Source organism: Pungitius pungitius, chromosome 1 (genome assembly GCF_949316345.1).
Source record: "Pungitius pungitius chromosome 1, fPunPun2.1, whole genome shotgun sequence".
In the NCBI taxonomy this organism is placed as follows: Eukaryota; Metazoa; Chordata; class Actinopteri; order Perciformes; family Gasterosteidae; genus Pungitius; species Pungitius pungitius.
The window spans coordinates 33,911,743-33,933,112 of record NC_084900.1 but is presented as its reverse complement, the minus strand read 5'-3'; the positions used below and the strand labels follow the sequence as shown (position 1 = coordinate 33,933,112).

Here is a 21,370-nt window from a genome sequence, read left to right as displayed (position 1 = left end):
AACTGCACACCTGGAAGTGCAGGGGCCTCCATCATCGTCTTCATCACCATCATCGCAGTCCTCATAATCGTCGCTCCATGGAAACCGGTGAATGATCACATGGTGGGACTTGATCCACATGCTCAGGCAACCAGACTAATTATACAAACAAAGGGCAATTACACAGGGCCCCCCCAGTAATGGAGAAGAAGGGAGTCATAACAGGTAACGGTGCTGCACTAAATAAACTGCCGGTGGATGTGGGTTGGTTTTCCGTTCCCTGGTTGCAGAAAAGGAATCGTCAAACTGGAGGCTTCATATCGGCCGTCCACGAACCGATCGGTGACTTCATGATGACTTCCACTTAAATAAAAAAAACACCTGTGCAATTACGTGGGCAAATGATCCAACCGGTTAATCAGCATAGCGTAGCACATGAGCAGGAAACGGTTAATTCATCAAAACGTGTTCAACACTATGTTGACCTTCACCACAGGACGTTCAATCATCCCAATCACAAAGTCCTATGAACAATATTGCAATTGAGATGTTTCCCGGTAACGTTCAGCACTAATTAGTGCAAAGTCTCAGGTGTTTGAGCCCAGTGCTGAAGGGCGGGTCGGTGCCGCCGGCGCCATCGAGACGCCGGCCTCCCGCCGCCTGTCCGTCTAGATGACGATCCATCGGAGGGTCACGCCGCTCGCCGCCGCCGCCCGGGGGGGACCTCCAAAGTGCCTCTCGTGTTTGGTTCGACGCACTCGGTGAAATGGCAGCAGCCCCGAACTCGGTGACATTTTCCTCATCTGCCGTCTCACCTGCCGGGGCTTTCACAGTTTGACCTTCACCGCGAACGACGCGTTCCCAAACGGCGTCTCCTACGTCTGCGCGGGTGGGCGACACCTCTCTGCGAATGACCCCCCACCCCCGGGGCGGCATCCTGTTTTGGCAGGGTGCTCGCATACTGTACACCAGCAAGAACCCCCCCCGCCCCCCCCCGCCTCAATAACAACAACAACAACAACTGTGGGAGAGTTTTGAGTGATACACGAGGAATGTGAGAGGGAGGGTTTTGGGGGTCGGACCGGCCCTGGGGGAGCGAGTCGCAGCTGTGTCTGCCAGCTCGTTTTTATTCCTCTCCTGTTCCCCCTTCGACACTATGGAACCCCCCCCCCCCCCCCCCCTCTCACGTTTCTTAAGGATTCGTAGCTCCGCCGTGATTCGGTTGGAGGATGTTCAGGGGCTGAAGCTGCTGGAGAGGATCAGCCGAACCTCTAACGTTCCTTCTCCTTTTTCCTTCTCTTCCTCCTGCTGCTTCTCATCTTTTGTCCTCTTGCGTTGTTTCTTTTTAGGAGCCGTCTTATTTTTGTGTCCGCTTCTCTCTGAGGAGCCACCAGCTGGACGGGGTTTTAGCGGTTGGCAGGATCCATGACCTAGTTAAATATGGACTGTGAACAGGAAACAGAAGAGGAATGAATGACCAATGGGAGCTCTACTTACTTTCTGCCCAGGCTTTTCCTTTTCAATGGTTAAATGCTTCTTTTCCTCTTTCCGTATTGATCAGTGCTCTTTACAGCCCCCCCCCCCTAAATACTAGCTGTGTAAATACCTTAATAACAGACCTTTGGACCCATGTAGAGAGTTTAGAGAGATTGTCTGCAGCCCCCCCCCCCATGTAAGAGAAGCAGCGATGCCTTCAGTGTCGTTGTTTGCTGTGCAGAAATAGGAATTATAAAAACCTCTGTTCTTCCCGTCATTAATCGCCTCCCGGCTGCTGTTGGCCTTTCAAGTAGTCTGAGAGCTGTGGCCCCCTTCTGCCCACTTGCTCACTCTGCCTGTGTCATCCTCATTTGCCCCTGAAGTAGCATTTGCATTTTGTTCTTGAAATAGCTATTTAATATTTTTTTAATATATATATATATCATTATTTTTTTGAAGGCTTTAGCCAGCAATTCCTGACCCAGCGATAGGTCCCCCCCCCCTGCGTCCTGCAGGCCGCTGACGGAAGACGGCAGGGTGATTTTTTTTTATTTTTTATTTGCTCCTCTCCACAACTCCTCGGCCTCTTCTTCTGTCTGCAGGTGTAATGAGAGCTCTGGTCATGGACAGATGATGGACGTGGAGACGTCGTACTCGGACTTCATCAACTGTGATCGCACAGGCCGCAGGAACGCCGTGCCCGACCTCGCAGGCAAAGGGGAAGGGGAAGGGGCGGCCAGCACCAGTGAGCTCGCCAAAGACCTGGCAGAGATGGACCTGAAGGCTGCGGGTCAGTAAATTTAGTTTTTAAACTGCTCCGAATTGCTTCTGATAGTTAACACCGGTTAGCCGACCTCAGCATTACCCTCATTCACACTGTCATTGCTCGGACAGGATACAAGAAAACATGTCTGTGATATTGGTATCTGAACCTCTACTTGGTTCTATTTCACTGCCTATTTTTTAAACATTTTTGAACGTGGTTGCTGGGTTTTCTAATTTGAAAACCGTTTGAATTCACCCAGGAGGACGACGACAAACTAGAACGCTCTGTTTGTGTCTCAATGCACTAAAACATCTGAATATAAACGGTACTGCTCAGCTGGCGGTCTCTATGATATTCTGTGGTTTTTGCTTTGTTGCCTCGGAATAAAATGAGTCGAACTGGAGCACAATGACTGACAGTCCTTGCTTCCTCTGCTCTCACCAGAATGTCAAGTTGTCCCAGTCCGACCATTGTGCGTTGCATTCTTGTTCATGCCGACTTCCTTTATTTACAAAGATATGTTTTCCATGACATGGTACCCAATCTTACAGCTATAAATCTAAGTACTCTAACCCCAGTTAGCTGGGAATCATTAGGCCTGGAAATAGTCTCATTTCACACTTGACGAAAGTTGTAGTTTCTTTCTCTGAATTCTCTTGATTTTTTTCTTTCTTTACCCTGAATGCAGATCTATTTCCTGCTGGTGGGAATGCCAAACCACCTTTGTGCTTCAGAATATACATTTTTACGTCCAGGTCTTTGACTGATTTAATTTTCTTTTCTTTTTTCTTGTTATATTTCATATCCAGAAGGAGACCCGGGGGCCTCCCCAGCCCCTAAGGTCGAGGGCTCCACCAGCCAAGAAGCCCAGGGAGGTGGAGGTCCATCCTAAACGAAGCCGAGGAGTGAAGAGTGGAGAGGAAGCTAGTGAACGTGGAGAGACATGGAGGAAGGATAGCGAGTGCACATTGGTCGTCCCGGGCCTGGACGCAAGGACGCGGCCTGTCTGGAGCATCGGGCGCCCCAAATGTTGGCCGTTTCATTGGCTCAGATTGTAACGCGGGGAGCGGAGCGGTTTATTGAGATGTCGCTCCACGCTCTGTTAAGTCATTTATGTTACCGACCGGACAAGGAAACGCCGAAACCCCGGGAGCCGCGTCTGTGGAGAGGAACCGAGCTGAAAAGAAATGAATTTACGACACACTCGCAAACATTGTTTCCGGGCCTCGTGTGGGACGGCGTCACGGAGGGCGTATTCATAATCATGCGTTTGTCTTTTTCTTTCTACGTACGCGCGCGTTTGTGACGCTATTGTCCTCGTCATTTTTTTTTTTTTAGTAACAAGACATAGTCGCCATTATGCTGTCGTGTACAGACTTCATATTTATTGCTTGATGTTCAGTGATAACTTTGTGATAGCCAATTTCTTTGTGTAATAAAATACTTATGAATTACTGTCAAATTTGTGTTTTGTGTTTCCAAGAGTAATTGGCTTTTCACAGGAGAGCCTATGCAGGCTTCTGCAGGTACGGTAGCACCAAACGGGACGATTGGGTCCAGTTTGCGGAGTGGATCCGGAGCCATAAATATCATTGAATTCAGCTTTTGTGTACACTGGCGTGGCTGCAAGAAGCCGGTATTTACATTTCCAATTCTCATGTTCTCAGTGAATCCGTATCAGCAGAGGGCATTTCTCCTGTAGAGCTGTGCATTTTAGCAATGTTTCTTATTAATAGATTTAAGTTAATCTGAAAATCTCTGCACTAAAGTGAAGTACTAGCATGTAAAATAATAGTCTTTTAAACCTCTTTAAAGAACAAGCTCACATGCGGAAACATTTGTTTTATAGCTTTTATTATGTTTAAAGATGTTTAAAACATAAGTGACATCAACTTGTCTGAAAACTGGAAGTGTTGGTTTAGATATAAAATGTTTTGAATAAATATGGAATTCAAAAGTTACAATGTTCAAAACTATGGTCCAAATGTCCATTTGGGTGGCAATAGAGTGCCCCCTAGTGCTAATGGAAGACCTCACTTTTGGTATTGGGTGGTTTCACTTTTTTTTACTTGTTTAGGGCAAGAAGAAGGGCAAGTTTCTGATCCTTGATTAAATTACTTTTCTATTAAAGTGCCATTTTTTTTTAAACTCCATCAGTGGCAAATTATTTAATTATCCCATGCCACTTTGTTTCACTCCAAAAGATACTAATACTCTTAATTACAAATACAACAGGATGTAAACACAAGGTGAGAAATTCATCCAGAGGTTTCATGTAAACATATTTTTTTTCCACTCATTTTTAACACCTTGCAGAGCACCGGGACTTCCTCCTTCCTGGAAATTGGGCTGTAAACGTAAGTATTTAAAAGGTATCTAAATACTTTGATGGAATACTGACATGATGTTGATGTACAAATGTGTGAGATGAAGGCAGCTGCTGCATATTTCATCAAGTGTTCTGTGGGTTTTATGTTTGGTCTGGAAGGGACATTCTGCTGTGTCAAGTGGGTGGGATTAAGGGTTGAGAGAAATTTGTTCTGTGGTTTTTTTCACACTTCCGTTTCTGTCACGTTTAAAATGCAGTCGACTGTACCATCCCGTATGCCTCCAACAGGCTGTCGACGAGCTGCTTCTTCTCCTCCTCGGGCAGGAAGCATGACTTTGCAGAACAGATGTTCTACAAGAGACAAGAAGTTACTGAAGTGCATGTTTAGTGAGCTTGAGTTCACTTTGGAGAAACGGTTGAGCAATTTGTTCGATTGCGCTCATCCACTGTCTTGCAAAGAGTGAGATGAGACGATTAGCTTAGCATAGTCAGTCCAACCTTAAAATCATGCTGACAACACATTTCCAGTTTTACTAATTTAGTACTAAATGATTAAAACTAAGTCCTGCATTTAAAGTATTTATATAAAAACATACTCCTAGTAGTGAAAGTAAAAGTATTGATAACTGTTCTTTTTCAAAATAATGTTTATTAAATTGTATCCATTGATGCTTTAATGTGTTCATAACTTATTGTAGAAGCTTGAACGTTAAATATTTTATCATATTTCAATTTATCTTTTTCTCATTCAACTTTTGGCAAGAAAGCAAATTAGTCTATCGTCCAAAATCCTATTTATTTAAAACTGAATGAAGCCTGGATTGGAAGCAATATTTTTCAAACATGAACAGTTGAAATAACCAAAATCATCTGAAGCTTTAGAATTTTTTTTTATTTTTTATGTGAGCCTTTTATCCTGTTTTAATTAGCAACTGATAAAGATATCAACCATGCACAGGGCATCCAAACCAAGTTCTATGCCTTCATCCTGTAAACCACAGGCGCAGTGATTCATGCATTTAATCTCACCAGTCGTTTGAATTCCTCCTCTGTGAATCCCATGTATTTGTGCGCCGTGCTGTAGTCCAGGTGCAGGGTTGAGTTGAAGATCAGCGGGTCATCCGTATTCAGGGAGTAGTTGGCTTTGTCCTCCCTGAAACTGCACAAAATAAACGCGGAAATTCAAACAAACGAACAAACAAACAAAAGATGCGTCCAGTTGCAGGTTAATAACGAGGCCGTGATGTGGAACAAACGGAGCTCACGTGATGATCGGATGCTTGGTGAAGTCTGGGTCACAGGCACCTGTCAGCTTACTGGAAATGGGACACACCTGCAATTCAAACAGCACAGGAAGCACTGAGAGACCAAAATCCCTGCAGTCTGTCGGCTTCCGGTTGTAGTTCTGGAGGCTCCTCTAGAGGTCACTATGCTCCTACTCCTACATAGGCAGTCAGGTTTTGTCCAATAATCACTTGACCAAACACTCTAATGATCAAAAAGAGGAGAAGGTAACTATGAACGGTCTGTTTACTAGATTGAATAGACCTTGTTGGCGATGCAGCTTTTAGATGGAAATAGCGATGAGTGATTAATGGCTGATTTCTGGTGATTTCCTACCTCAAAGTGCATGTTCCGAGCCAGCAGCTTTTGGTACAGATCTCGGTCCTCCAGGGTTCTGTAGCCGTGTCCCACCCGTTCAGCCTTCAGCACTTCCACAGCCTGAGAATATCAAGACGGGCCACGAGGCCAAAGGTCACAAACAACACTAAAATCCTCCGTGTTGTACAGGTCAGCAGAATTCGTAGGCCATTTCTAGAGGCGCACTTGCATCTGTTGGGAACAGCTGAACTGTCACTTGGAGGGAAGGCGTTAAGGAGTGGCCACTTATTAAGGCAGCGGGACATACTCGTGCCTTACACTTAAGTAGTTTAATACAGCAGCAGAGATGGAAACAAATGGTTAAACGTGATACTGAAGCTACGCCTCACACATGTTTGTGTTTATTCTGAAGTGTTTACGTCAGCCTTGGTGCAGTTGTTGTGCATTCTCAGAGACTCCCAGTCTGCTCCTTTTGGCGTCTTAAACCAGCCGGCCAACATCTTGACCGAGTTTATTTCACTCCTTATTCTAATGTGCGTGTGTGACTTCATTGTTTTGTTTGTTTGAGGAGAGAAGTGAGTTCACGCCGCGTTTATACCGGTCCCACGTGGTTGCCGAGCGGCTTACCTCCTGCACTACGGACGGGGGCCCCACCTCTCCGGCGTGGACCGTCCTGTGGATCCCGCAGCGCTCCGCTTCCTGTCGACAAAGTCCATCATTAAACTCTCCGCGGATTTTACTTCCAACATCTGGCTTTCACATCTACGATGTGCCGTTTCACATTCGGACAGATGGAAATACACTGGGAATGAAATGTAATATATCAATTCATTTAATTGATGTTGGTACACTGTTCACTTTATCGTCTGTTTCCATCTCAGCATTCGTTGAACTGGTTACAGTAAGCGTGGCTCGCTTAATCTGCAGGTATCTACAGGTCATGTAGCCAAGACAATAACCCTCAACATAGGTGTGGACTTTGCTCAGTGAGTTTTGCTCTTTGTTAATAATTGAAGTATGAAAAATGCACAAACATAGTCATAAACTGTAGATACACAAAATGAGGAAAGAAAACTTTCAAACTTTGTAATACCTACAAATGCCAACCTGCATACACACAAAACATCTGTTTGTAAAAAAACTTTTCATTTTAAGAGACTATTTGAAAGAAGGCACTGAGATTGAAGAGTTAGTACAGTACAGTGTTCTTATGGACGGGGTTTGTATATAACGTCCTTATTGATGTTTGGGAGTTTTTGATCAGTTGAGGCAGGTGGTTTTTAGTCCACACCTTTGTACAAACTAACTATTGGAATCCTTCTAATGGAAATAATGAGTGAAAAGGACTCGTAGATGGAGAATTTTAATTTGCGGTTTACTGTCCACCTAAATCGATTACTCACCATGGTGTTTTAATAAATTTAATAAATGCTTTTCTGCGGTTCTTAAGGCGGTCTTATTCAGAAATGCCCCTTCAGTCGTCGGCTTTTTCATAAGCACATCGCCATAAAACACTCAGGTCCTGTTGGAGCACCAGGACAAGCTGCTGTAGTCCTTGGCTCACCTTTGTGCTTGAGAGGTGCAAAGAGTAATGGCCGAGCCACCTGCTCACAACAAGTAGGTGGCAGCCTTCTCCCTCTACTGCTGGATCCACACAATCAGCAATAGAAACACGTAGAAGCAAAAGAACAAAAAGTTTGAAGGAAACTGCTGAAACTCGGTGAGAAGGTGCTACGTGTGACTCTGTGTTCGGTTTTTACAATTCCCTGACTGTATGATGTGTTTTTCTAAATCAATCTGCTCTTTTTTTTTAACTCTGTGGATACAACTTGGATTTAGGTTTTCACCTTGTTCCGATCCTCTGTGTGATTTCCTGTGGAGCCAAAAATATATTCTTTAAAAAGTGGTTTTACACCGCATAAAATCAAGAAGACACCGCCCCCCCATTTAGGCTTTGGTGACCCCTTGTGGGCTCGGTGCTGACAGGTTGAGAACCAGTTTTGCTGACTTTGCTTTTAATTGCTGCCATAATTGCTGTTATTGGTACTCGGATTATAACAAAAAAAAGCCAACAGTCTTTGGATCATGCTCTTACCGTCTGTCTCTTTTAAGTCTCCACACACTCACCTCATAGGCCTTCCTGTGCCCTGGGTTGGCTTTACAGTTGAGTGACTCATCACCTGCCAGATCGATGGCAACCACGCCACCACCCTGATATTTCTTACACAGCTCCACCACATCCATGGACCAGCCTGGAGAATTTAAAACACTTTATATTCCTACACAGTTTGCTCATGTCCCGACACAAAAAGATGAGATGAACGCACAGGACGTGCAGGTGAAAAGCGAGAGCGCTATCACTGTTCTTATCTTCTTGCATGGAAGCAGAATTCATATTTGGATTTGTTAATATTTACTTTTTATTACTGGATTAAAATACGTTGTGCTTTTCTAAACCAAAACAGTTGCATATCTCCCAGATCCCTTTTATAATTAATATTTAAAACGCAATGTTGGTTGCATGTTGCATGCATAGTTAGTCTTTACATACTGTTACGCAACAGCTTATATGAGATACTTTGTTTTCTCGTGTGTAATGACAAAATCAGATGTCCTTCAAATGTTCAAGAAGTCTTTTGCGTTAAGGTCTAACTGCACTGTTAACTTGCGCAAGAGATGTAAAGTGCAGAATGACAGATATGGATCCTACTGTTGGGCAACACAGGAAACAGCTGCACAAATCGAGTTTGATGATTTGCAGCAGCATCTTCACATCAGTCACTGCTGCTGAGACCGCAGCCACTGACGGATCATCGTTTTAAGTGGAAGCCACAGCACAGGTGCTGTTACTGATATATATATATATATTGACTCCTTCAGAGCCAGTGAAGGGAATATTGTTTTGATGGGTTCTATGTGACATTTTGTACCAACACTCCTGTTGACTTTGGTCATGCCCGGACTTTTCCTCTAATGCCAGTACGTTCATACTTTAGTTTCTTTCCTTTAAATATCGCCGTTATTGGAAAAACTTAAATAAATGTAATACCTGCAAAATTCCTCAGCTGTTTAGTGCTAATATGTTAGCATGCTAACACACTAGTGGGGAAACTGGTAAAAATCCTACATGCTTAACATTCTGTTTTACTTTATTTCTCTTTGTGGGGCTCATTCATTTATCAGAATAACCAAGCGGAGGGTTTTAGGAAGAAAACACTAAGATGCTACATTCAGAAACCTTATTTCACAAGGCAGACGGCAGCATGAAGAGTTCATTACTTGGCATGTGGCGCATGCAGCACAGAATGGATCTGGCTTTGACTTTGAAGTCCCTCTCCCCCTCACTGAGGCCCTGGTTTACCAGATGTACCACGTCGTCTGGGCTCACGTCCCCTCTGACCGAAAAAAAGAGACACAAAAAAATGCAATGAGAAAACCAGAATATGTTACTATCTTTAAGCAACATCACGTTTCCCCAAATACTTACTCGGCCTGGTTCCATGGTATTGGATCCACTTTAGTGTTAGCCAGAAAATGTGGGCTGTATCTGACCTCAACATAAATCACTCCTTCTTTGGCTTTGTCCTCAACGAACTCATAGGCAATCCTCTTTATGGCCTCTCTGTCTCCGCTGGAAGGGAACAAAGAAAAACACAAGGTGAGTGACATTGCTCTTCGCCTCAGATAATTAGCAATGTTGGTATTAACTGATATTAACTAAGTAACTCACATTAATTCCATGATAAATGTGAGAGAAAAGATAATCAAAGATGTATTATTCATTTCAGTCAGTTAACAGGTCAGTTTTCGCTTGAGGTTTTTCTAATCACAATGTGTAGTGTTGTGAAGAACCCACCTTTTCTAATACATTTTTAGAATCATATTAACTTTAATTGTTTGTTGGAGCTGCAAAATTAATCAGCGATTAAAGTAAATGTTAAAGCAATAGGACAAAATGTGCCTGTTCTTTTCTTGTAAATGTCATGTATATGTAAATAAAAAATAAGTTTTTTATACAGTCCTTGGTCCATACACTTATCACATTTTACACTGATTGTGCTGCACCACGTGCCGTGTTGGGACAATATTAAAACCTCCAGCTCCGTTTCCATCATTACTTTAGTCTCAGTTGAACACTTTCTGGCCCCCGTCACAGGAGGGGTAACACCACAGCTTCCAGCATTTACACCGGTCTGAATGTCCGTTGTTCTTCGGCGTCCCCCCCCCCTCCAAACAACCACCACCCCATCCCGCCTGAGCTCGCACAACAATTCTGCATGAGCTACACTCAGCTGGCGTGTTCCCCATGTTGTTGAAGGCCGCACCGCAGACAAGGCGTTCAGGGGCCTCCGTACTAGAAGGTCCATTCAGCCCCTCCACCACAGACCGTCATTGTTGAACGCTTTCAAGGCTGTTGGAGGACTGAAAGACTTTATTTGCTCTTTTCTTAACGGTCCATGTCACCGTGGGGGAGGACTAAATATAAGACGCCGGAAAGTGTCCCCAAACAAATTTCACTCTCCTCTTAGTGTAGTTGCCAAGGTGACAGTTGATCAGGATCTTGACGTCTTCCTGTTCTGCACGTCAGGCCTTTAGAATCCCCGCCCCGCCCCCCATATCAGTTACAAACACGCTACACGCCTGCGACACTTTTGATGCATCATGATTATATAACACAGCTGCACGTGCGTGTCAACAAAGCCACCCGGACGTTGACCCCCCCCCACCGTGGAGCACAGCGCAGGAACATTCCTGTGACATAATGAGTTGGACCCTGACTCTTAATTTCAGCAAAAAAGAGATATATGAAAGATAGACGATTATGTGCGTCTACTTACGCGATGACATGCATGTACTCTGCAAACTTGCCCAGGAACTTGGTGAGGGTGGCTGGCTGTTTGAGGACAATGATCTCCGTCATCTCGTCCACGGTATTTGCTGGCAGAGGGATGCCGCGTCTCCTAGAAACAGGAGAGGGAGAAAAGAAACAATTTAGGGGCCGTGTTTAAAATTAAATGTGTACTTTGTTTCATTTGAATAGCAATATTTCAAGCTTAAAGCTGATAAAGCTGCTGTCGAGATAAAAACGTGTGTTGGCTGTTTGATGTGAAAGGTGTCGCTCATGGCGACAAACCCAAAGAGAATCATTACGCAACTGAACCTCTATTAAGTCTTAGCTCTAGCAAACATTTTAGCATCTTTTCTCATTGTTCTCTTGCATTGGCACACACATTTCATATTTTGGTTCACAGGATCATTACTCTCAGTGACGCCATGTTCATCTGGCAGCTTCTTTTTCATTCTTTAAAAACTGCCTATAATTGTAGACCATTATAAGTTGTTTGATTAATCAATTAAACTGGATGACTTACTTGGCAACACCAAGAATAGTCGACACCCTGATGGCTCCATCGAGGTGCACATGCAGCTCTACCTGTGGATGAGAAAGATATACAACAATAAATAACTTATTGCTGGAGGCGTCAGATGGTCCCGTTAACTACACCTCACATTCTCCGAGATCCTCCATGGAAATTATTACGATGGCTGAATGTTAACAAACCGACCGCAGAAATGTTGCTTAAACACCTAATTTCTCGTCTGAAAAAATGACATTCTGTCCCTTGAATATGGTAGTATTTATAAACTTGGACGCTCTCACGCACACTAGTGAGATGGCATGAGTGTCTCAATAGTGTTTGCGAGAGTGTCTCAGTAGTGTGCGTGAGAGTGTCTCAGTGTGTGTGAGAGTGTCTCAATAGTTAAGTCCTAAACGCCCCCTCATAGTGAACTATAGTTTTGAGGTAAATAACTAAATATATTTCGGGGGTTTGGTTGAAGACGAAACACACCACTTTGGACTCGTGAAGATAATTTTAGAACTTTGGTGCTTTTTTAAATTTCAGTGGTGCTTGGGTCAAAATTATGAACTGCTCTTCAAACAAGCTTCCTTATCGTATTGCTACTCTGATAAAACGTAAAAACACGAAGACGTTGTGCAGCTGTGTCCATCTGGGGTAAAATGTCTACCACATGGCGTATTGTGTTTTAATGAAACTGCTTGAAAGTGTCTTTTGTTTACAGCAAGTTTCTTCCCTTAAAAGCCTAAAGTTGGCACATCTGCAACTTCTTTGGAAATTTCTCAAGTACACACACACAGAAACATCCTGTTGCACATTGCGGTGAATTCTCGGGGAGAAATGATACTGATTATACAAAACCACCATAGAAGCGGCGGTGTGGCGTATATTCTTCCGTTTTTGGGCAAACCTGCCAGAAACGTGCGGACTGGTCCTTAAATAACATTTTTCTTATCCAGCTGAAGCCAACCAGTGTCTAAACCAGAACAGATACTTTTTTCTCATTAGGGTTTCTTATTCAATACAATTTTGATGGGCACTTTTCACCGTTTCCTGAATCTCAATAAATTAAGAGATTATTTAATGATGAAAATAATCGCATTGCACATAATGTAATGACATTGTAGCTGCTATACGGTGACTACTGTCAGAATGTGATGAGTTGCATGGATGGTGAACTGCTAGTTGCCAGAAGATGATCCGACCAGGGGTATCAGTTCCACATTAGACCATTCATATTTAATGAGAGCAAGGAGCCCGATAAGGCTGCTCCCTGTACAATTTATCATGTCTGACCAAAAAAAACAACACTCCCACTCCATTGCCTGCTGTGTAGGAGACGTCCAACTATGTGTGAGGGCGCGAGGTCCAATTTTGACATCACGGTTTCGTTATGCAGCCAGCGACTTTGCAGCCTCCAAGTGAAGAGAAGCTCACATTTACTACACTGTTAATGACAACCACACAATTCCAACTATGTGAATTTCCCCTGTGGATTTGTAAGGTTTTTATTTGTTTGGGGGTTTGTTTGTTTTTTAGCACTAAATGGTGCTTGTAATTAAACGCCGGGGGGTGTCTTGTCACACTGAAACACGCACACACACACACACACACACACACACACACACACACACACACACACACACCGGCTGGTAACCTACCTTCGCCTTGTCGAACACCACTTGCTCAGCCATCACGGTGAGGAGCCTGCAGCAGCTGCCGGGGTCTGAGGCTCCGCACGCAGTGCTCCTGATGTGCTCATTCGAGAAAACGCCTCCCGGTAGGCGCGGTAACAGAAATGCAGCTGCCTCTCTGCGCCGGGGGGGGGCACGAGTCTGTTGGTCTCGAGCGACACTTGTTGACGACGGAGGGGATTAAGGGCTTTGAAACCCATGTGATGCGAGCTCTTGCGGCCGCTCTGGTCGATTAGATGTCCGCGCTTCAATGTGCCTCGTTTTCACGACGTCTTGTCTGTTAAAAAAAAGACGAAAAAAAGGTCATCATTCTGGGGATAACTTGAAATGGAGTTTGCAGCAAGGATGAAATAAACTACCGGTTTTTATTTCTAACACGTGAAGTGGTGAAATGTGACTAGATGTGTTGGATGGATCTACAACTATTGCGAAATACTTTTTTTTCTTACTTTTTTAACTTTTATTTCTTCACGATGCATTGGGGCGTATTACATGTTTTTGTTGTAACATGTTTTTTTAAATTAATTGTGTGAATAGTCTAATCTGAGTATTTTCTTTACTCTTTACTTCAACTAAACTACTACAAGGCTAACTTTCTACACCTTATTATTCAATAACATTTATTTGAAAGCTTTAATTACCATGCGGAATTAGATTGTAAAACTAAACAAGTCATTAGTATATAAATACTATACAAATAAAAATAGTTTAGTTTGCTGTTCTACATGTTTCATTTATATGATAAATAGTTAAAGGTGGGGTCTGCTAGAACTAAACAATGAGGGCGTATTGCAGATATTGACAAAACCCAAAAGATTAATTCATATTTTCATTTACTTGTCTAACATCTCCAAATGCTAAGATGTTAACACTAAAATGCCACGCACCACACCACAACTGCGGATGTAAGCTTTGAACTTGCAGTACTGAAACTGATCAGCATTGTGGTCTGTGCATGTGCCTTTTACTTCTGCTTCCATTGTGTGCTGCTGACACAGGAAACCAGTGGCCTATTTTTTCTGCTTTGAAAAGGAGCTGTAATTATTGCTGGCAGTAAAGAATGTGTTGGTAGCAGATCTTGCCAAGCATCAGATATCTTCCCATAATCCCAGAGAGTGCAAAGAAGCACCCTTTGGGAGAGTAATCCAGGTTCACAATGGGAAATATATATGTATAAACATATGTGCAATATTTATTTTACGAACGGTTTATAGATTGCAAGTGCTGGGATTGTGTGGCGTGGGAAAGAATTGAGCTGAAATGTCTCACACTGATGCGATGTCTCCAGTCTTGTCAGAATCTCACTGGAGGCGACTCAAGAGAAGACGCGGGACACAGGTGGGCTACACGGAGAGTCTTTATTTATGAACGCGACCTGGACGGGCGATGAGTCGTGGTCAGCCAGGCGAGGGTCGGGCAGGAGACAACAGGTCGGTTCACATGCGTTAAGTTTCTGTTGATGTCACCTGTAACTGGACTGAGGTTTAAGAACTGCCATCCGCCACTGATCACGTAGCTGTTGTGACCTTTTTTCCATTGCACGGAAATAAACAGAGAAAGACATATTACATTCAGAGCCTTCATTCTTTTTTCTCCCAATTGTCTGTGCAAATCTTCCACCACAGGTTCTAATCTGCCTCAGTACTGTGAATCCAAGTGTTGGGTAAATAAGAAAAATGTAGCAAAGGGAAATTTATTTTGGAGGCGAATATTGATGACCAACTTTTAATGTCTGAAAATGTATTTTAAGCTTTAGTTTCTCTTGCAAATTTACATAATGAATACAATGTATAATAATTAATTGTTATTTGTTTCTATAGATCAACCCTCATCTTACACAGCAACATTCTCAGAGTTAATTTTCCGGTTTTAGGCAGAGTTGAAATCACACTGCAAAAAGTTGATTCACCTGTTACAGAGTCAATTAAAGAGATTAAGTTATTCTCCAATTTACACCAGAACACACACGGCACACACCTGTCACACATTTCTAAGGTGTCCTGCCATTTCTTCCATTAAAAATGGAAATCAAAGAGTGTTCAGTGGATAGCATGAAGTGCTGTGTTCTTGATAAACATGCTCTATATCAATGTTTTCTTTATGCACCTCTTTTTGGTCCATAAATAAATAAATAGCTTTTTCAGTCCACTAGATGGTGTCGTGTGTTTCTTTTCAGGAGAGGTCACAGGTCAGCGTGAGTGGTAGAAAGTCGGTCCAAACTAAGATGGAGACATTGAAGAAACAAATCAGAAATCAAACTTACGCACTTATTTGGGATTTTCTTTCTTTTTTTTTTTAAGGGAAGATAGGCATGGGTATGACGCATGCGATCACCAACTGCACGCGCAACCCCCTGCAAAATGCACCACAAAAAAATGGGGGATTGTAGACAAGAAGCAGTGAGTCGCACTAACCTGACATGCAGAGACGTGATGGACACATTCATCCAGGAAGACACATTCTGGTAAAGGACAAAACTGTCCCCAGACCTGTGGCCCACCTCACGTGCAAATAAATGTCCTCCTAAAAGGATAAAAGGACACGCCTAATGACACCCAATCTGTCTGGGCAATTTTGGGGGCTGCTGACAGCTGCTTTCTGAAGGCAGTAATTGTTATTATTGAAGATAATAATATCTTCAAAACGCCCAGCAGGTGGCTCTACAGCATTCAATCAATTAAATTATCGGTGTCAGTTTCTAAAAAACAGTAATTATGAAAGCAAACTCAAAGCACAAGTACACAAAAGCTCTTGCAAATACTTTTGGACGTATCATTTTAATTTATCCATCAGTAAGATCCAGCTTGAAATCGTAAATGCAATCGTCCTTCAATTGAGCGTCAATGTTTTAAGCAGTTATTTATTTACTTTGCATCATGTATTCATCCTCAACAGTAAAACGGTATATCAAAACTTTATCAACTATATCAATGTCCATTCAGTCATCCATCCATCCAGCCTGTCGAGTATCTTTTGAGGCCCACTTTTAACCCTTTTTTCTTTTCATCATCTGTCAAATCAGTATCCTCCACCTCTCCTTGGATCTGCAGTTTTTTCAGTGGCTTTCAAACACTGCATCAAGCTTTTCAACCTCAAGCATTGTGAAATTGATGTGATGGAGTGTTGAGGGTCTACCGTGGCTGGAGGGCGGGCGGGGGGGGGGGGGTGGGGGGGGGGGTTCAGAGCTGCAGCAATCTCTTGAATCTCATGAGAGGTGCTCAAAATGTTGATTGGACTGTGAATGTTCCCCCTGTCGCCCAGAAAGCAGATTTAACAAAACAATCATGACATTCTAAGAGAGTGTGCCACGCTTTTACCTTCAAAAGAATCCCATGTTTCCAGTAATACGTTAGTTTTCATTTTTATCTTCATTCGACTCGTCACCGGGTGCATTATAGCCTTATAAACACCCCTGATGAGTTGGCTTTTCTGTGTTGTGTTGCTGCAGCAGAACACATCCCTCTGTACGTGACACAATCATAACTAAAAAAAAGTATGGACGCCACGCGTACCATGCGAGGAAGTGGTTGCCTTCGTGAGTCGAATCCTTGTTCCTTTTAAAAAAAAAAATTGTATTTGTTCTCATTTAATTTTAGTGTCGCCGAAGCTAGAAATGGACGTGTTGTTGGTTTAGGTGTGTGTGTCAACAAATGCAGGAGGCTATTTCCACTTTCGTTTTGCTGCAATCATCTCTCCACAAACCCCTGCGGGTGAGTGGGGAAGCGCCGCCCTCCTCCAATCAGAGGATCTGGCGGTTCGGTTCCCGCTCGTCGACGTGTCCTTGGTCAAAAACACCTGACTCCCAAAGTTGCACCTGTGACTACAGTGTGTGGGTGTTGGTCAGTGATGGGCAGGTGGCCCTGTGCATGGCAGCTCCGGTCTTCAGTGTGTCAATTTGGGGGAGTGATGACAAGAAGTAAGTGTTAAAGCGCTTTGAGTGGTCGGGAGACTAGAAAAGCGCTGTGCAAGTAGGGTCCATTTACCATTTTAACGCAGGTGCAGCACGTAGATACTGCAAAGTGTCAGATGGCTTTGTCAATAAAGAGACTTTACAAGACTAAGTGACATTGCTAACCCAAAGATGTTAAATTAATTAATTCATGTTAAGTTGGATCTGATGATGGAAAAGTCACATTTAACCAATGCTTTTTCAGTAACTTCTACTTCTTCTACTCCTAATATTTTTTTACTTTGAACTTATTTTTTCTTATGATTTGTTGACTTTTTTTTAAATATTTGGACTTAAAAAAAACACCCCTCCACCTAAACCGACTGATGATGTCATCCCCATAGGAGTCTCAGAGGAGAAAGAGATGCAAAGCGATTATCGCATCCTGCAGCTGCTGCTGTGAGTAGATGTGAATGAGCGCATTAACCACAGTCAGTGCTCTTCCTTTGTCTCTGTGGACACGGCAGTCACCACGCCCCCACGTACGTCATGTGGTGACCTCTGGTCCGGACGCCGTCTCTGCGGCCGGCTGCGGGTGTTCCTGTGGCAGCACTGTGGGATTTTCACACATTGAACTGGAATGTCTGAAATTCAAGGTGTCATTTTAGAAAAAAAAATAATTTCTTCTACAACTAAAGTTGTTCATGTTGCTGGAGGCCTGACTGTGAGTATGTGTGAGCGTGTGTTTGTTTGTGTGTTTTCTACCATAGCTGTTTACATCTACATCTGACAGGTATATGTAATATATAAAAACCCTCTTTCTCTTTCGACTTGTGTGTGGGGTTTTAGTGATTACCGTATTTAGTCACTCAGTAAGGACAATTTGAGTTGTATATTACATCACATAACAGCTTTGCTGCAGTTTCACTGAAGCGATGTCAGAGGGCTTTTTAGTAGTGAGAGAGACTTTCCTGCTGTTGTTATGTTTTGTTTTGTAAATGTTAGTAACATTTTCCATCTGCTTAAAAGTTCATCCTTCCCTCTTGTTTTTTCCTCCCTAGTCCCAAAAGCTTTATGATCCAGTTGCTTTTTCCACCTACCTCCCTAGATTCTTATGAATTATCTAGAGGTCATTTTACAAATGAGAAGTATTTCAGCTCACCCATTTGAATTAAAGTTGACATCTAAATATCCTGACTTTTAGAAATAGCTTTCAATGCCTTTTAAGGGGGAACTATTGGAGCTGAGGTGTTTCGAAGGAAGGACATGAAGAAAGATGGTAGAGAAACAGAAATAGTGGCGTATCTTGTGTTTTTAATAGATCAGGTCCCTGACCTGTGACCCCGTGTTGCCCATCATCACATTCCCTTCATGAGGTCCTTACTGGAATAATGAGTCAGTGTAACTCAGTACATCAACATCACAAACGGTCTGCAACTCCAATGTGCTTTGTGACTCACGGCTGCAAACGCCTGAACAATTGCAGACTCTTTGTAATGTCTGAACGATCCGGCGGTCATGTCTAGTGCCCCCCCCCCCCCCCCTTCCCCCCCTTTCACTCAAATGATAACTGCAGATCAGGCACGGCTAGCCTGCCAGTGAATGTTAAGCTTTGTGTTCATTTTTTTTCTGGTAAATTGGTGTCAAAACTAATTACCGAGTGCACTTGGAGCTGTTCTGCATGTGTTTAAATATCGTCCTGGGAAAAGATTTGAATATTGTTTGTGGCTGTTGCAGCGGTTGGGTGTTTATTTCGAGTGCCACTCGAATCAGACTGAGTTAGTTGGCACCACCCAAACCCACAAACTGGCAAACTTGGATAATGTCTGGCTTTGCTGAAGTCACAAATGTGAGGGGTACAAAAATGGACTCCTTAGAACATTACACATGTGTTTTATTGGAGGCTTTGTGTTAAATCAAATCATACATTTAATCAAATTAAACTTATTTACACTGAAGTTATTTAGCCATTTTGACAGATGAAACTGTGGTCGCACTGAAGGCGAATAAACGTTTCCCCTTGCGTCATTTGCTCAAATTATCTATCAACGTTGTTGAAATCCTCGCCACCCTCAACAATGGCTTTTTGTCTGAATGCTTCGACTTCTCCAACGTTCTAAACCACTCAAAGCCAAAGTCACAAAATGTATACCCGCGGCCAATCTTTCTAAACCAGCTTCACAAAGAAGCACTTTTCTGACATCAATCAATGGCAGCATTGATGGAGACGCACAATGTAAACCGTCAACTAAAAAAAACAATGTTTTTATGTAAAGTGATGTCAAAACATCTTGAGGTAAATTCATATTTATAATGGCGTCTATTATGAAAAGCTTGATTTCTTGTGTGTTTTTACGAGTATTAAGCACATAATCAAAATGATCGTACATTCTGTCGTGAAGTTGATTGAGGAGGAAATAACAGTGAAAATATGTGAATTTAACTATCGACTGGGAGACGCCCTGGAACGACAACAAGTGGCCTCGCTACTTTTAAGAATAACTCCTGTCCTTGAATAACTGAGGAAACTCACGAAAAAGGATTTGTGGTGGAAACATAGCAGTAACACATCTGAGAACACCGGAGGAACAAGAAGAAAGCACAAACCGAGTCTCAAAGGCATTTAAGTCTTGTTTTCAGTTCAGTTTTTGGCCCAGCGGCTGCTTGGCTGAACAGACACCTCATCAAAGGCCGGTCTGAGGACCAACGGAGCAGAGCTTATCACGGCGGTCCTTCCAATGGTAGACGAGATGTTTCCGTCTGACGCCCACCGGACCTTCTGTCAGCGCTTGTTGCTGTCTGACTGTTGCTGTAAAGCACACTTTATCAATTACCTACGGAACCAGACAGATATCAGGCGTGCCTGTCTGTAGACGAGTGTGACCTCTAAGTTTCACAACAACGGTCTGAGCGTAGGCCGCTTTTTTTTTTTTTTTTCACTGCTTCCTCTTTGAGGTGCTTTTGGCTTTATTGGCAAACAACAGATGTGCTGAGCGGTTTTGGCTGCGCAGTGACCGATTTGGTGGAGTGAGTTTTCCTCTCGATCGAGGCATTCTTTTCCAAACATTCACAGGACAGATAATATTTTGGTTCCCCCTTGTCCTGCAGTTTTTTTTTTTGCATTTGCGAACCAACGAGTCATCCAAAGAGCTTTCCCCACATGCCATCACATACCAAAACAATATTCTCTGAATGAGGGTCATTGTGCAGGATTTTTTTTTTGGGGGGGGGGGGGGGGAGGAGTGATACTTTACTGTCTGGGAGCTGTCCAACATCTGTGTGCCCTGGAAAAATGTGCTTTTCGGGCCTCGTCTGCCCCTCTCGGTTTGGGTTGGCGGATGCAGCATGACTTCACTCTGACTGATCCTGGGTGTAGTTGTTGATGTTATGACTTGGCTGCATCCCCTTTCCCACAGCCCTTTGTTCATAAATCAAGCGTCGGGTCAAGTCGAGCTAACCGCCCCCTCTCATTGCGTGTCCAGCCACAGACGGAGGTTTCTCAACAGGCCCCCCCCCCCCCCCCCCCCGGGTCTCACTCTGGGATCTCCTGCCAAACTAGTGTGTGTGTGTTCCAGTTGAGCCAATTACGCGGCGATCCTTCCAGCCTCCGTCATACTTGGAAAGCGTGGAAAACACAAGGAGCGGTGGCCAGGAGAGCATAGCTGCTGCCGTACACCCTCCAGCCACCTGGAGCCCACCTGCCTGGACACACACACACACACACACACACTTCTCTATCTCTCTTCTATTTATAGCACATCGCTGGACGTCTCCGCTGCCCACCCGACTCTGTGAGAAATGGCTGTTGTTGAAATGCAGGAATGTAGTTGTGCTTTGAACGGGATTCCTCAACCGTGAAGGAATTGTGTTCTTTTTCAGTGACTGGAGTCTTTTTGCTTTTGTGTTTAGATTCGGGCATTCCTGAGCAATGGCAGCATCCGTGTAAAAATGCTGAAAGCGTAGCTGTAAGATGATTATTTCTGTAATATCAATTTAGTACAGACGTTTTTAGCCTCACAAACGGATGCAGGGATGCCAATGTCAGTATGTCGGTAGGAGGATAACGGACATTTATGGCTCCAAGGTGATATCGATGCTACTGACGCTCAGCTTCAGATCATGTGAGCAGTGTGTTTGTGAGCATGTTATTGTGCTGCAGATTCTCAGCCATGCTGGTCGTAGCGTCTTATGGATGCTTAGAGACACAGCACAGATGGTGCATGGCCGTTTACACTGTTTACACTGAACTGGATTAGTCGCACTGGTTCTGGCTCT

General features: G+C 43.5%; 2 protein-coding genes across 3 annotated transcripts; one reads left to right on the top strand and one right to left on the bottom strand.

Annotated features, from left to right (window-relative positions):
* The first annotated feature begins 1,218 nt into the window (after positions 1 to 1,218).
* Positions 1,219 to 3,683, top strand: pkig (protein kinase (cAMP-dependent, catalytic) inhibitor gamma). Of its 2 annotated transcripts, none has more exons than XM_037481214.2 (3): positions 1,219 to 1,504; positions 2,058 to 2,245; positions 2,666 to 3,024. In XM_037481214.2, exons 1-3 carry the CDS (start codon positions 1,449 to 1,451, stop codon positions 2,776 to 2,778), a joined length of 357 nt encoding a protein of 118 aa, XP_037337111.2. In that variant the 5' UTR covers positions 1,219 to 1,448; the 3' UTR covers positions 2,779 to 3,024. The 2 variants fall into 2 exon arrangements, with proteins under 2 accessions (XP_037337111.2, XP_037337112.2); XM_037481215.2 differs by lacking the exon at positions 2,666 to 3,024 and adding an exon at positions 3,031 to 3,683 and having other exon boundaries at positions 1,296 to 1,504.
* Positions 3,684 to 4,053: 370 nt separating this feature from the next.
* ada (adenosine deaminase) lies at positions 4,054 to 13,300 on the bottom strand. Its single transcript, XM_037481208.2, has 11 exons — positions 13,174 to 13,300; positions 11,525 to 11,586; positions 10,991 to 11,113; positions 9,640 to 9,783; positions 9,432 to 9,547; positions 8,280 to 8,404; positions 6,780 to 6,851; positions 6,171 to 6,272; positions 5,816 to 5,883; positions 5,580 to 5,709; positions 4,054 to 4,901 (listed from the first exon to the last, which is right to left on the bottom strand). Exons 1-11 carry the CDS (start codon positions 13,204 to 13,206, stop codon positions 4,797 to 4,799), a joined length of 1,080 nt encoding a protein of 359 aa, XP_037337105.2. The 5' UTR covers positions 13,207 to 13,300; the 3' UTR covers positions 4,054 to 4,796.
* Positions 13,301 to 21,370: the final 8,070 nt, after the last annotated feature.

Excerpts from the sequence above, each read along its gene's own strand:
- pkig (XM_037481214.2), top strand. The coding sequence starts at position 1,449 with ATGAATGACCAATGGGAGCTCTACTTACTTTCTGCCCAGGCTTTTCCT. Across the intron at positions 1,505-2,057 it reads CAGGCTTTTCCTTTTCAATG|GTGTAATGAGAGCTCTGGTC; the intron begins GTTAAATGCTTC and ends TTCTGTCTGCAG. Across the intron at positions 2,246-2,665 it reads GATGGACCTGAAGGCTGCGG|AATGTCAAGTTGTCCCAGTC; the intron begins GTCAGTAAATTT and ends TGCTCTCACCAG.
- ada (XM_037481208.2), bottom strand. The coding sequence starts at position 13,206 with ATGGCTGAGCAAGTGGTGTTCGACAAGGCGAAG. Across the intron at positions 11,587-13,173 it reads TGGTGTTCGACAAGGCGAAG|GTAGAGCTGCATGTGCACCT; the intron begins GTAGGTTACCAG and ends TCTCATCCACAG. Across the intron at positions 8,405-9,431 it reads CTGCATGCGCCACATGCCAA|GCTGGTCCATGGATGTGGTG; the intron begins GTAATGAACTCT and ends TAAATTCTCCAG.